At 36.2% G+C, this 16,374-nt stretch overlaps 1 protein-coding gene across 2 annotated transcripts in view; it reads left to right on the top strand.

Annotated features, from left to right (window-relative positions):
• The window catches only part of TBC1D19 (TBC1 domain family member 19), a 46,422-nt gene extending 35,560 nt beyond the window's left edge, over window positions 1-10,862 (top strand). For both annotated transcript variants that reach the window (XM_068680067.1, XM_068680066.1), the window contains 8 exons: window positions 7-91; window positions 2,419-2,463; window positions 3,708-3,740; window positions 6,131-6,240; window positions 7,427-7,518; window positions 8,203-8,318; window positions 9,404-9,474; window positions 10,483-10,862. In XM_068680067.1, the coding sequence (XP_068536168.1) occupies window positions 7-91; window positions 2,419-2,463; window positions 3,708-3,740; window positions 6,131-6,240; window positions 7,427-7,518; window positions 8,203-8,318; window positions 9,404-9,474; window positions 10,483-10,557 (627 nt within the window). In that variant the 3' untranslated portion in view covers window positions 10,558-10,862. The remainder of the gene's footprint in view (window positions 1-6; window positions 92-2,418; window positions 2,464-3,707; window positions 3,741-6,130; window positions 6,241-7,426; window positions 7,519-8,202; window positions 8,319-9,403; window positions 9,475-10,482) is intronic.
• Window positions 10,863-16,374: the final 5,512 nt, after the last annotated feature.

Below are 16,374 nucleotides of genomic sequence, written 5' to 3' on the forward strand. Positions count from 1 at the left end.
TTGCAGGTATTACTCTGTTTTTCCCGAGATACATCAGTATTGGATCACTTCACTTACAGTAGTGCAACCCCACCGAAATCATACATACGAGGTAAAGGGAGTTGTTTTAATAAAAAATAATGCATGGACTTCTGTTGACTGCTACAGTAATGCAGTATGTGAATTTCCTTTATATTCATTATACCTGATAGACTACATTTAAAAGAACGTTAATAAAAACTTTATGTATCCAGCTGACATATGCACAGATTCTGTTATCACAGTTTAGAAACTGATCACATAAAGACCAGGTTGTAATGATGTTATTTTACGGTGGTTTTCTGTATATAGTTCTTCTTTTTTTTTTTTTTTTTACCAAAATAAATTCAAAACACGACTATGACAATATGGTAGAATCTGGATATCTATCGTCATCAGAGTTAGAAATTTAAATGTGTGACATAGTCCTCTGCAACTTTAACAAATTTACCAACTGGAAGTGGTGGTAGGATGTTACCTTCCCAAAGCAGTGGGTTTCACAGATAGACATGAGCAGAACAAGTTCCTGAAGAATCTTGGGCTCTATTCCAAGGTCTGGAAGAGTAGAGCTCTACCAAGCAGGCTTACATTGATTTTTGTTTATTATTATTATCATTTTTTCAAAGCACTGTGTTTTCTAGAGTTTTACCCTACCTTTGGCTTTGTTTCTCTCAGCGAGACTTATTTTTTGTAATGTAACAGTTTTAAATTTATCACTTCATTCTGCTTGCCTTCTCTGCCAGCTTCTACAGACTGGGCTCTTCCTTGCTTCCTCACCTGCTTTGGCTTTACCCAGATGTTCCTAATTTTGTCTTCCACCTCGAACCCTTCAATCATCCAATCCCTTTGATTTTTTTCATTCTAGCTTTACCTTCTGCATTCCTGTTTTCTTCCTTGGTCCCACGTTCCAATGTATTTAGCTTAATGTGATCCCTGTACCAGGATCTCTGCTGACTTGGCCTTCTGCTGCTACTTTTCTCACTAGAGACAATGATTATTTTGTGTGTGATTTTTTTTTTTTTTTTCTTCCTTTTGTATTGCCTCATAGGTCTTTTCTCTCTCTTTACCTGAATTAAGCAGTTTTCTTTACTTACTGTCTGAAAGTAGCAAGGGTCTCACCTGAAGAAAGAACAGGAAAGGGACCTGGGTCTCACCTCAGGCCATGGCAGCCCAGAAACACATCTATAGGGCTATTCCACTTATTCAGAAACAAATCTGGGGAATGAAGTTGCTGAAATCTAAGTCTCTGCTGAACCTGTGCAGTGTAAATCCGAAAGGCTTGTAGGTCCTATTTTTGGCTAATTAGCCAAGAGAAATGCTTCATGCTAAAAATACTGTCCTTCCTGATCACAACTCCCCGCTGCATGGCAAGCAAACAATTGAAAGGAAACGTAAAATTATTCCTTTAGTTTAATGAAACAGGTGACTTCTGTTATTCAAAAATACTGCTTTTTATTTTCATAAGGTAGTGGGCAAGAGCTTCACAAAGTAATTTTGAATTTAATTCCATTGATTCATATCACAGGAAAATATTTAAGTCCAAACTTGACAAAAGCTGTGTGCGTTAATTTTTCATGTATAGGAGAAACAAAATGCACAGAGGTCTAGAGGATCTCTGCATATCTATACGTTTTCACATAATTTATTATAATTTCTAGTTAAATTTCTCATATTAAAACAGAGAAAGATTTAAAGTTTTTAAATAGTTGTGCTTAAAAACTTTTTTTATTGCTATATTGTTAAGATTTTAATCGAGAAAGTCCAATAGTTAAGATACTGTTAACTAATGTAACATTCATTTGCAAGGAAGAGAAAAAGTTATATGTTCAGTTTATACTGTTAAAGTTTGTCTTTACTTAATTAGCCTTTTGTTTCCAATAGATTGCTTAATTTCTGTTGTTGTTATATCACAGCTGTACCATCCATCTTCCTCTCTGTTGCAGGCTTAATGAAGCCTTGAATGTTTTTTTTATCCAGTGTTCTTCTGTCCTTTTAAATGTCTTTCCTGTCCCTAGGTCAGTCTGCCACAGCATGACAGACTTATCCCTTTAACCTTATCTCGTCAGAGAGCTTCACTGTCTTCAAGGACACAGCAAACACCTTTAGAGCTCCTAATATACACCCAAATCAAATCTCATTGGTATAGCATTGCTGAAATGCTTTTTTTTTCTTCTCTTTTTTTTTTTTTCCTGTTTGTCATCCTCCCTTGCTGGTGCTGCATTTTTATTTTATATTTTAGAATGTATCTGAATTGCTTACATGCTTTCGGACAATATTAAATGGTCAATAATATTGGTAGTTACTCTTTTTCTAATTATCACTTATAATTTATAAATGTAGACTTTATCTTTACAACTTTTATTAGATTAATTATTTTAATTATTATGGTTTGATTCACAGGAAAACTTGGAATAGAAGAATATGCTGTTTTCTATCCACCAAATGGTAAGAGTTATACTGTTGCCTCCTCTAGTGGTAGATTGGAAAGATACAGGATTTTTTCCTGAATACATGATAACCTCTTTTTCTATTACAAACTGTGTTTTACTGTTATTCTGCCAAAATAATTAATTTAAAGGAGTAAGATGGATTGAAGCTACTGCAGAACCACGTTCAGCCTGGTGTTAATAGTCACATACGGAGTTTGTCTACGTGTGTGGGAAGCAGAGGGAAAACAACTTCTGGTGCATCAGCTTTTACTCCAGTGACAGGATGCTCCACTTAGAGGATCTGAAAGCTACATGCTGAAACCATCTGACCCCAGCTTTCCAGAACTCTACAAACCACACCTGACAGTCTCATTTCTTTCAAAATGTGTCCATTTTCGAAATTCAGTTATAAAAATTCTATATAATTTTTAGTAAATATCGTTCCTGTTGTTACTTCAGTTGTTAAAATTCTTTTTTTTTTGGCTCTTATTTTGACCATTTAAATTCCTGTCTATTGCATCCTTACCCTGGTTTTGCCCCCCATTTTTATTAAAGTTCAAGCTCTTTGCTCTTGCTTTCAGGGCCTCATGTCACCAATTTTAAATCTGTATCTCTGACCTTGTGTTTTGTGCCTTCTCCTTTCCAGTAGTGTCAGTGATAGCAGATATGTTTGTTCCCCTTCTCCCATTTTTGCTTCCACATTTATTTGCAGCTTTATAGCCGTGAAACATTGTCCTTATGACCTTTTGCCAAAGCAGCTCCTTCTTATTGGTCCTATAGGAAAATTAATGAATGGGAGCTGAGATCAGCTGGAAAAGAGGAGACAACTGTCATGGTACCACTGCCAAGTCCTCTAAATGTTTTGTCTGAGTACTACATGAGTTACTGGAGGTCTTGGCCTCCTTTTTCTCCTGCTCCCTCCTTGTTAGTGCATGACATTTACCAGTTGTCATTTATCTGAAATTAGGTTCTGATTTCAGCAAAGCTTATACTTCATGGAAACAGGGCTTTACATGGCTTTCTAGGAATTACAGTACATGTTACGGTGCACCATTGCTCATAGTGAAGTAAATTATATAATTCCTGTACTTAAATATTTACAAGCTTAAAATCTAAGACTGCAGGTGCTATAACAAGGAAATATTTTATTCCTGTAGCAGGCAGAATTCAATTTAGAAACTTGGGGAAGAATATATTTCTTGCATGGCTAAAAATAAATATAAAAGAAAAACGACAAAAAATTAAATCTTTGTTTTGTAGGTGTAATTCCTTTTCATGGCTTTTCTATGTATGGTAAGTGTGACTCTCATAAACTCTATCAGTTTGTGATTTCTCTTTGTTGTATTGTAGTTAAAAGCTGCATATACTATGCAAATTTTAAACTTCTGTGTGTTCTATTTCTGTGTGCATGAAAGCTGTTGTATACAATTTTTAAAATTCCAAGCTGCTCCTATTTACTCACATCACAACTTTATATCATATACCCTTTGAGAGCTAATCATTATGCAGCTGGTCTGGTCAGAGGCTGCATCTTAATGTGTATGAGTAAAGGGAGGAAGTTTATTGACAGCCTGCTTGTTTCTTGTGTCTTTTGGGTATACCAAGTTAGCTGTAGATCTTAAAAACATGAATTATGTAAAAGGCCTGTTTCTGTATCCATCCTCAAGTAGGTGTTAAAGGAGTATTAAGTGATAGAATGGTTGCTACTACTCTGCGTAGACGAAAGCTTAAATATCAACAAGATTTCTAGGAAGAGAGCAAAAAAAATCTCCCCAGTTCTCAGATGTAACAAAGCAGCTAGTGCAGAGAGATGCTGAAATAATGTAAGAATATTTGTTACAGGTTTCCATTTTTTTCTTTTGATTTATCAAAGGTATTTTTGGGACAAGCAGATTTCAAGATTATACTTTAAATGCTATATTTTACTAATAATAAATGTCTGATTCTTAGAAATAAAATGTAATATGAATGTAAAATGGAAATTTGAACCCAGGTAGGGAATCTAAGTCTTCTGAAGTAAGCAACAGCTTAGTTACAAACTCTACCTTAAGTGCTCACTAGAAGGCTTTCAATTTCTGTGTGAAATGTATTCTTTTCAAAATGTTTGGATTTGACTCTGCCCTTTAGAACAGCAGCAAACTGGGTGGGAGCTGCTTCCCTCCCTCCTTTCCCCTTTTGCTTGGAAAGGGCACAAAACAGACCAGCTGTGACAAAGAGGGAGGATGAAAAGCAAGGTGGTAGAAATACTAGTGGAAATCCAAGCAGAGCATCCTGTGTCTTGCATGCTGTGCTGCTCTAGGAGGAAGTACCTGGGACCTTATGTAAATCCTATATATTTTTGCATGCTCGCATGCATACGATCATGCAGTGCCAGCTGTCAGGCACTGTTCTGTTATCTCCCTGGCCTTTATGTACATACGCACCCTGCCAGCTCTTCCACCTCCATCTTCAATCCTTACACATACACACTGGTAATACCCTCAGCTTTTCTCAGCCCAACGTAAATACACATTTCTGTGAACATCTCGCCCAACCTTAGTGCCCCACCTCTCACACACAGGTGCCATTATTTTCTATAAAGCCACCTTCCTGAGACATATACATATGTGAATGAATTCACACATACATCCATATATATCTATAAATATGCACATAGATATATGTACATGTATAGATTTTTATGCAGACATGTATCACTTGTGTAGAAAAGAAGTGGAGGGGAGGGTGAATGTAGAGATTATGAATGTATTCAACTGCAAGCTGCATGAATGCATCTTCAAAAAGAAGTAGTAGTTGAGTGATGATGAGTGAGTGGAGAGATTAAAGAAAAGCTTTTTACTCAAATGCGTACAGAACAACTGTCTGTGAAATGTGCATTGAATGAATGGAGGGTATTAATAATATAATATAATAATATATTAATTATATAATAATATAATCAGGGGTATCTGATTATGTTGAGGCACAATATGCATGAAACAGATCTATCTATGCCAGACCAATGTCAGACTGAAAAAAAAAAAAAAAGGTTTGAGAATCACTGCTTTACAAATGTAGAACTCTTATTTTGAATCAGGTATATTAAAAGGCTTATAAAAAATAAACTACCAAATGGCTGTGCTTTTCAGATCTTACAAGAAAGAAACAGGTCTCTCCTGATCAGTCATGCTTATGGGATGGTATTATGGCAACCAAGAGCTATTTTTAATACTTTACTTTTCAAAACACCTATCTTCAAACAGTAAAATTATGCCTGTCTTGAAAATGGGGAACCAATTTGGAGATGGTCGATGTCTGAAGAGCGCATTGGAAGTTACAGATGGTTAAATCAAAAACTTGCACTATGCAGCATATCATTGCCCTAACTCACAAAGAAGCTATCTTTAAAGTGTATTTCTTATTCTTAGGAAGCCAGCACTGTGAAAAGCAGGTTCTAAGCAGTTTAGGTTCTTGAAATGTATAGAACTGTAAGCTAGAATGTATTGTACTCCCTTGCTTCACTTTTTACTTCTAATGGTAGATTCTATTATAAAAAATCTTTCTGAGTAATTTATATAATATAATTTTTGTAAATCGTGCTAGTATAAATTACTTGTTTTTTCACCATACTTCATGCTCTTAATCATTGAACTCTTTTAGCAGTTTACAGTGTTGAGTCAATTATAATTCTTTTATCCTTTCAGTTGCTCCACTTTGTTTTCTGTACCATGAACCTTCCAAATTGTATCAGATATTCCGTGAGATGTATGTGCGTTTTTTCTTCAGACTCCATTCCATCTCTTCTCATCCCTCTGTAAGTTCATTAGGAATTAAAACCCACTCACTAAATACTCTGTTTGCTATGAAACAATAATGTACGGTGACATGATTTTCTAGACAACTGAAAGACATCCTTTTAAATATAATGAAATATTTCAGCAAACTTGGAAAGGATATCGGACATTTTTTTCTACCTCAATATTACTCTCTGCTATAAAATGTCATGTACTTTGTGTAATCTTGTATTTATGTAATAGGCTTCTCGATTCAAGCAGTTATGTAAATGCATACTCAGTCTCATTTTAATTGATGACATCTAATTGCTCACAAGTGTTTTCTGGGGTAGAGGGACTATAATATAGTCAAAGATATACAGCTGTATTTTCAGTGATATCAAGTTAATGTCTCTTTCATTAAGAGACACTCTTTGTGTGACAGCACGTGCTTTTTGGCATTACTAGATGCTGGAGGTATAATTAAATAACTTGGTGATGTTCATGGCCAGCTGTCTCAAGTATAAGACAATTGTAGACGTTTTTGCTTATCTTCCATTTTTGAAGAATAGAGCATAGCAAATATTTTCCTTTTCTCCCTCACAAAGTGCTGAATAGCTGTATTATATCTTGAAAACATTTCCTGGTTAAAAAAAATCCTTTCCTTAATATACTGTTTCAAAGCTGGGCATTGTGCTTTCAGTCATTAATAGCAGGGAAACCGGTCAGACAGGAATCTATTCATTTTCATGGTAATTTTAAAAAGAAATTTTAAAATGTATTTACATTTAACTTCTTTGTAGTTATCCCTATTGCTGTTTGTTTCTAGTTATCAGACAGCTTATTTCCCACGTCCTCCATTTTTTAGTATATGTATGGTGTAACTGGGTCTGTTTCATCGGAGAGGAAATATTTCAAGTAGGTCATACTGTAATAACACACTAAGTACTTAGACCATGACATGCAAATATTTTAAGTAACTTAGAGGTGAAAGGGGCTATCACAACGTATTATGTTGCTAATACATACACAGAATTGTAGGAGCAAGGCTGTAGTGACTGGAGGCATCAAAGATGTTTGTACCCTGCTTACCTGAGCTGTATATTACATCATTAATGGTGTTTTATTTCTTGAATTAAAAATTCATGAATACTTACATGCCGATGCTGTTTTCTCAGATTTGTCAGTATGAGTGTTAGTATTCAGGACATGATCTTGTTTCATTAGGGCATTGTGTCATTGTGTTTGCTATTTGAGACTCTTCTACAAACTCATCTGCCCCAGCTTTTTTATCACCTTCGAGAAATTGGGGCGCAGCCGTAAGTACTTCTTTCTGACTTGCTACAAATATTGTGGATTAATTGCTCTGAAAATGCTGGCCGTTCTGTAGTATTTAAATTAAAAAGCTATGAGAAATTATTCCAAAGTGCAGCCATCAATGTGCCAGTTTTCCTTGAAATTCAGTTTGAATTGCTCTTTGTGTTCATATGAGAAAAAGAATTACTGAAATTTAGCTGAATAATGCAGCAGGTTAGATCTGATGAAACTAAATGATTTATTTCCTAGGGGACAGGAGACTTTTTTTCACTGTGGTATGTTCATTACAGCAGGAGCCATTGGAGGAAGGGGAAAGAGCAGGAGACTGTCATTCTCAATAATGTATTCATGGCACCAAGTGCAATAGAACTTGAAAGTCTTACTGTATTATAACTGATACTCATAAAAGTAGCAGAAATTGATAAAACATTTGGGGTGATAAAAGCTGAGGATCCCTGTAATGTAATTGTTTGGTCAGACTATTGTAATGATATTAGTGGTTTATCAAATGAGATGCCTAATATTTTTCTGATGGCTGTTACAAAGGAAAATATTGATTATTAATGCAGCAAGAGAAAATGACCATTCTTCCTGGAGGAGAAATGCAGAAGAATTTATAGACCATCAGAGTAATCATTACGGGAGAGAGAAAAATGTAACTACTACTGTTTATCGCTTGTTTGCAGGCTACGAATTTCATTTAAATGGATGGTCCGAGCATTTTCTGGTTATTTAGCTACAGATCAGCTCTTGCTTCTGTGGGACAGAATCCTAGGATACAACTCTCTAGAAGTTCTTGCTGGTAATGGAATTATTTTTACAAAATGTGTTCAGTCCATGTGGTAGTAAGGCAAATACATGTTAGCTCAAGTCTATTTTGTGACAAGAAGAAAACTTAGAAAACTTAGAAAACTTAGTTGCTCTTTGAATGCTGAAAGTAGATTGCGTACAAGTCAAAGAGAATAACTTTTAGAAAAATAGAATTGCATAAACACTGCATTTCTATCACAAATGTGAAGTAACTTTTTTTTTTTTTTTTTTTTACTATATTTCTTCTTTATCATTGTTTGCTGTGATAGTGCTCCAGAGATAATAAGCACTCTCTGAAAAAGAGCGTAGGATGTCCTCCCAGCTTCAGTGGTACCATTTGATTTGGTAATGATTAAGATTTGAGTTCATCACCTTTCACAAAATACAAGATTTGTCTTATTCATGTATGGGGGGTATTTCTTCAACACTTAGCACAACTGAGAATTACCCTGGGTTTGCTGTATATCTTTATTCAAAACCCCATCTTTTAATAGATGTTGAAAGTTTTGTACTTACAGAGGAAATTCTGTCCAAAGATTTATGCAGGGTTCAAGATGGGTGTTCTAAAGCAGATAAGTATCTTCAGTTGGAACACATTTTAAATGCAAAGTAGATGAACAGAAGAGGAAAGGTTTTAGTTCTATTTGTACATGTAAGACAGCTAGGTAGATATATATATAACTGTATAAGAGATAACTACGAATTATTTTTTCATGTTACATAATGCTCACAATTGAAATGTTGCCACTTAAATAAATCCAATTTTTTGGCATAGAAATTAACTATTTGTAAATTACCTTGTCTTTTTTAATTAAAAGCTTGCCACATTAAATGCAAACATTTTCACTCAAACTTTTCTAAAAGAAAGTTGCATTTGTCCTATCAGTTTAATGAACAGACAAAAATTCAAACACTGACATCCACTGTATATTATTATTCAGAATCAAGTAATTACTCTGGGGAGTGAAAATTGCTATTTTAAATCAAGATTAATTCTAATCACTAATTAACAAGTCAGCAACTTAAATACTGGGCTGCTGCTTCTTCTTTTTTTTTTTTTTTTTTTTTTCTTTCCAGTGCTGGCAGCTGCTGTGTTTGCTTTCCGAGCAGTCAACCTGATGGAGGTGACATCACTGGCTGCAGCTGAAGTAAGGATACGTTTCAGTTAGGGGAGATTGAAATAGTTTCTGATCCTTTGCCAACAACAGTAACTTAAGCTTCACATGGCACGTGGTACATAGTGCAAATCTTTCTGCCCAAATTCTTACCTTAGATAAAAACTAGACTAATTGTGAACATGCAGTAGATAATACCGCTTTTCTGGAGTATAACTATGTAAAAGAGTATATTTGTTACAAAAATGAAGAGTTATCAAACTATGCTGTATAATTAGATTTTTTTCCTATCTTAATATGTAATTACGTTTGTAGGATATATTGTTTTTTTAAAATATTATGGATGTTTATCCTTTTTCTCAGTATATTTTAATGTTGCTGCTTTTGTGCTTTTTGATATCACAAAGATTTTACAAAGTTACTTTTGTCATTTTTTGAATCTGAAATTTTGCTGCAAGTATTGTCATTTTACAGGTAGGAAATGAAGAAAAATCTTTATGATGAAGATTATTACTGTTTACTACTGTGTAAAATGTATATTTTTTTCAAAGTTCTGGTGACGTATTTTTTTCAAACACTGAAAACTTGTGATGGCTTTTTTTTTTTTTTTTTAAACATACTTCATCAGAAGACATTGACTGTTCGGTCATTACATTGGACTTACTTCACAAGTACTAGCCAAGCCACAGGATAAGGATTCTTAATTCCCAATTATTTTTAGAAGCAAGTTGAAATGTTAGACCTCTTATACCCTCATGATGCCATGTATATTTGAAGTAAGTCTAAAGGCTAAAATAAAGACACTTGGTTTTCTATATGTAAATATATGCTTTTTCTTAGAAGTGTTGGAATGGAAAAAAAAAAAAAAAAGGTAAGAGGAGCTTTTGCACAATAACATAAAACAGTGATTTGTTTCTATTCAGGTCTGAACCTAACTATTGTTACTAGTCAATACCGAGTCTTTTTCTGACTTCTTTAGCTGCTTTAAAGAAATTTGATTCAAATGTCAAGTTTAACAAGCCTTTTGGGTTTTTATCCTAGGCTGTACTTGCTGACCTTTCAACCCTGAAGGTTATGCCTCTTCTTCAAATCTTCTTGTTTGCTACTGTCACTTGATTTGCTTCAACAATGCTGATACCACTTCCAGTCTTTCATGAGAAGCTAATAATTAACTATGCAACGTCTGCATAAAACCAAAACTGAACTGTATGTATAATATTCATTTAGAAATCATGACCTTAATTGAATTTTGTAACTGAAAACAGGAACTTTGCGCACAGATGTGTGTAATGCATGCTACTGAATTTCCCTGTAACAATGGTTAGTACGTGTACATTAAGAATGACTACTTGTGCAAAAACAAAGCATGAATCGGTGTCTAAAATGCATGTAATATTAAATAAATGTAATGTGATTCTTCATCTGAGTTGTGACGTTAATGTTTCAGAATTATGAACACTTTTCATATTAAATAACTTTTTCAAACTCACAGCTCAGAGGATATCAACTCGAATACTGTAAGTGGAGAAAATAAAAATACTTTAGCTTACAATATTTTTTTCTTATTTTCTAAGAATGCAGATGGACAACACGTCAGTTCTGCTATCTCTGTTTTACTTATTCTTCCCATTGAAGTTTTCTCTGTCTTCTCATATTAGTTACTTATGTTTATTTTTTCATACAGAGAGTTGTAGTCGCCCTTTCCTCATTCACCAACATGCCCTCTCAGGCGTCTTCTAAAGTCCTACCCAGAGTCTCATCAAAGGTCCCATGCTGTAAAATATGTTCCCCTGCAGAGAAGGCCTGAGCATAGCTTCCTTCTGAACTTGTTGAAGCCAGTCCTCACATGAGCCAAAATATTCCCCTGAGAATGATGCCAAGAGTTCTTTCACGGTGCCCCACACCCTCTTTGAGAGAGCAGCGTTGTGCCTTTGCCAGTTTTCCAGCCCTGGTGATTCAACAGCTCAGGCTTCAGTTCAGAATCCAAACTCGTATCGATGTGTGACGGATTTTCACTACGCTATCAGGCTGGCTTATTGTCTGTTAGCGAGTACTATTTTGTGAGGTCTTCCAGCTTTTTCCACTGGGTTGTTTAATACCAAAGTGAGAATCACTAATCTGGTTTGATTTGTGTCTTAATACCTGGAAAAGGATCAAAGTCAAAAGGATATAATGGGGCATGTAGCCACTGAGGTTGCCATAGGACTTTTACCTTCATCATATGTGTTATATGTATGTAGTCGTCATACATGAGTGTACATACATTATGTATGTATGACAATAAAATACAAACCATAATTTGCTCAAAAGATATCTAAAAAGTGATCTAAGCCAAAATCTCAGATAGGGTAATGAGCTTGATGTGTGTGCTTCTGTCTAGATAATATAGAAAGAAACTTACTGAATGTGTATAGATTGTTACTAAATTTATAAGGCTAACTTAAAAAAGAAGGTAAAGTTTTGGCTTCAGCATGGTCACTTCTTACATGAAGAACTAAACTGCTTAATAGGTATGACATTGAATAATATTTTAGGAAAATTTCTTCTGGATAACCAAGAAAATAGATCTTTTAATATTTGACAGAAATGGTTTTAACACTTTAACTAGAGGCTTTTCTAGACATTTAGGTTTTTAAAAAAGGACGCACATGACAGCTTTTATCTTTACAGAAAGTATTACCCTATTTTACATATGGGGAATGAAGGCATAGAAAGATTAAGAGATTTGCTGAAGATTACAGAGTAAATTCCTAAGAGATGAGCAGTCTCTCCTGAATTCCTGTTTATACTTCAGGAAGCTTGGTTTATGTATTAACCACAAGACCTTACTTCATCTTCATGACAGCACATCATGCACTTCTACTTCTGAAAATGGAGCATTTTGCAGTTTTAAAATCTGTAAGACTGGGTACCAGCTTAGAAATTATAATGTTACAAAGCAGTCACAAGGACTGTGGCTCAATAAGCTCATTACAAGGTTACCATGGCTTTTAGGGAATTAAAAGTACTTACTAAATAGTGAGTGAGATCCCTGAGAGCCCTGCTGGACCCCCTAATTCTTCCCACTGCTCTGTGTAGGTACATGGTGCAGAATCTGACCATTACCCTAACCCATTCCTTGATGGGATTTTTGAGTGATATTTTTTTTTCTCTCTCTCTCTCTCTCTCTCTTTTTTTTTTTTTTTAGTAGTTTTGAAAAGGGTATCAATAGGTAGAGATAGAGACTGATGGGTGATTGTTTGAACAAGTCGTTTTGTGAATGACAGACGTGGTGTGTCTTCTTGTGACTTGGCATCTCATTATTCATTCTACCCATCTCGCTTCTCCCCTGTGTCTTTCTTCCTTCCCCGCTGGAGTACTTAATCTGTCCTTTATCTACATTTCTCCTGCTGGTTGAACAAGGGACCTTATGCTAGCAGCTAGTGTAGACCATTGTGCATCATTAGCCAGACCACTCGTGCTGGCTGCTTTGTCAGCCTGAGGTGATGCTGTGCCTCTTGCTTCAGGGTTGGCCAGACAAAGGCTTTGGGGACTACCTGCAGCCTTGAACCAGGCGTTGTATTGACCAGCTGCAGCAGGGAATCTCCTGAAGGCCTCTGCTGACTTTTGTCAGATGTTTAAATTGATTTTTGTGAGTCATAGAAAGGTACGCACATACACACAGATATGTATACAGGAATGATGAGTACAATTGCTTTCCAATAAGATTAGGATAAGATGAAAAATGAACTGGCTCCTCTCCTTAGACTTGCAATTATACTCTGTTGGAACTTTTTTGAAATCTATTTTAAAAATTGCTTTTACTGAAGTTTTATTGTTTTCATGTTCCCATCAGTTTCTCATTTTGGTTCCAACAAAATATTGTGTTTCAGTTTCTGGCTGATATGTGTATTTTTAATCTCTTGTTTAAATAATACTCTTCCATTTTTCACTAAACAGATTGGTTTCTATCTCACAGATAGATACTTCTCTTGTACAATTGCTTAAGTGTTAATTCTTCAGCTCTGGAGAGCAGTTCAAACCTGTTAAAGGCCATGGTCTATCACCAGGCTTCCTAAATCGTAAAACTCCTCTTTCATTTATACTGTTATAAATCACAGCCAAATTTTGACAGTAAAATCATAAATAAAGATGCTTATATTGATTTAAATAGATATAGCTGAACCTTAAATGGCTCAGTCTAGCCAAATTGTTTTTCTTGGTCTGTTCCTCCCTGTATGAAATCAATACAAACCAATGTTTGAGTTCAAGAACCAATTGTTTCCATATTTCTAGAGAAAGATCAATTTTTGCTGCTTACCTTTGGGATTCTGGCTATGACCTGTCAAAAGTTTCGTGTAATGTTAAAGAGACTGTTTAAAAAAAAAAAAAAGCAAGAGCAAATAGCCTTTTCAAAAAATGTACCCAAGTTACCTTATTTCAGTACTCCAAAAAGTATATTGAAACTTTAGTCTTGATGGTTTGGCAATAGAACAGTTTAATAACTAGAACAGTTCCTACTTTTTACTGGATTTTTTTTGCTCATAGTAACAAATTTTACTGTGAGAAATGCAGGGAATTTAGAGGTTGTAAAACAGTTAGGTATCCCAGTAAAGGGAAAGGCTGGAAAGTCATCACTGCAGGACAAATTTCTGTGTGTTTCCAGAAACCAGCAGAAAAAACGGTGCCCAAGTCTCTCTTTTACTCTCTTCCAATAAAAAGAAATCCAATGAATTTTACACAGTTCTTCCAACAAGACTAAAGGGATTTCACTGAATAAATTGCTGTGTGAACATCAAATAGGGGAAAGCCATTTAGTGAGCGGCTTATTAACCCTAAGTAAGAATTCATTTAGAGCTACTGAAACACAGCGTGAGACTGCGGTAGTGTATTTTTGGTCAGGGAGGAGAAGAGCCTTTCTACCTTTTTTAACAAATCGGAAAAATACTTCTCAGCTCCTCTGTCAAGCATTTCATGTTAGGAAGCGGGGGAGGGAGGGGAGGATGCAGGAGTGGCTGGAGCTGCTGGGCTCTTCCTTTTCCCTCCTTTCTTACAGCCTTTTCCTGTTCACGCCTGGCCGCTGGCAGATGGTGCTGCACTGGCCGCTTTCATCCCCAAAGCGGACACAGGAAAGGCAATCAGCCGAAGCCAGTGTTTGAGATCAACAGGGCTTTGTATCTGGTGTGGCCGGCTACGGCCTCCTTCCTCCGGCCCCAGAAACCCGCCTGGGGCTGGGCCGCGGGTGCAGCAGGGCCAGGGCCAAAGCTGGGACAGGCAGGGAAGCTGCCCCAGAGACCAACTCCCCCTCGAGAGTTAGCCACCCTGGACTTTAGAAGAGGGTCTCAAGGACAGCCCGTGCCATTATTTTCAGAGCTTTAGGACCTGGTATAACAGGGGATAAAAAAAATCCCCCTTTTCTGGTGGCGGCTTGCAGAGGTTTGGGCTTTCCACACAAGGCCGTGCTTGTTGAGGGGCTGCGTGCCTGCGAGCGGTTCTGTGGGAGCCGTTTGTTGCTGTAAACAGCCACGGAAACTGGGAGCTGTGAGGTCTGCTGAAAGCACCAAAAGATTTTATTTTATTTTATTTCCTGCACACATCATGCTTAGCTTTTTCAACACCTTAACAAAAACATCGAAGGAGAGAAAATCAGTTTGATCCAGCCATGGAGCAGTTGTGCTCTGCTTTAAAACTGTTAAAATGTCTTGTCTTCGTATTTTTTTAATTAGCCAATGAATAATTTAATACCAACTGACTACCGTACAGACCAATCACGTTTTTGGGAAGCGTCTCAGGATGCTTATGTCTGCTGCAGATGACAGGTAGTGCAACGGCATCCAGCAGACGTTAATGGGGACAGGACGAATGCATGCTTAGAAAATTATGTTTGCCTTTGGTTCGGTGAGCTTTGCAAAACTGCAGTGCATAAACTGCTGTAATGCAATCCAGCTGTGCTAAGTACTGACTGGGGACCAATCCTAAAATGATTACAGGGTGGGTAATGCTGCTTTGTGGTAAACTTTTTTTTTTTTTTTTTTTTTTTGAGTCCGCAAGCCTGAGGAGATGCACCTGATTCTGCATCGTATCAGATGTTACATTACTGCCTGCAGGAGCTGAGCTTTGGGTTCCGTGATGGAGGATGCAGCAGGGCCTCTAGTTGTCCATGTTTCCAAATCAGTGTGTTGTTTTAGATGTTAGGCTACTGATATGTGCTAGCAATTATCTCTAGAGAATTGGCTGTATAGACGACCATGGTGCTTTGCCAAGTGACACTGTGTTTGGCTGAACAGTTTGAACAAATTGTTTCTTTTGGGATTATGACCAAAATAAACGGAATATTTAACAAAGAAGTTAAATCCCACAGTTTATGCAAGACAAAGCATGCAACCAATTTCTGTGTGGTGTTTTAAACAACAAAGATTGGAATTGGATTGTCAAAGACAAAATGCGTTATAGTCACCTAATGTATTCTAGTAGGCATCTGATAGCTCACTTTATTCAACAGTGGTTTATTCAATGAATAATACATTCTGTATTTGTTTTCTGAAAAGTAATATTTAAGGTTAAGTTATGCAGTTAATGAGTCCAGTAGTGAATAGGAAATCACCACAAATATATGTTGTAAAAAGCAATAGTATTTAATTTTCTGTATGTTCAGAATTATGATCTACAATTGTTTGGTTATTTGTCTAGCGTCACAAGATTTTCCCTTTTCTCTCTCTCTCTCTCTTTTTTTTTTCCTAGTGCTTCTGGGTTACAAAAACAGAGGCATTGCTTTGAAGCCCAATTCTGGTTCATTAACACTGACATCAAACTCTGACTGGAAAATTGGCAGTGTTACAGCTTGTGAAGGAAGTTCCGGTTGCTTTCAGCATTGATGTTAGTGGTGAAGTTTGCTCTACAGTTTCCAACATAAGGACATATTTAGAAATTTAATTTTAGTTTGTGATACACTGG

Source organism: Anas acuta, chromosome 4 (assembly GCF_963932015.1).
Source record: "Anas acuta chromosome 4, bAnaAcu1.1, whole genome shotgun sequence".
In the NCBI taxonomy this organism is placed as follows: Eukaryota; Metazoa; Chordata; class Aves; order Anseriformes; family Anatidae; genus Anas; species Anas acuta.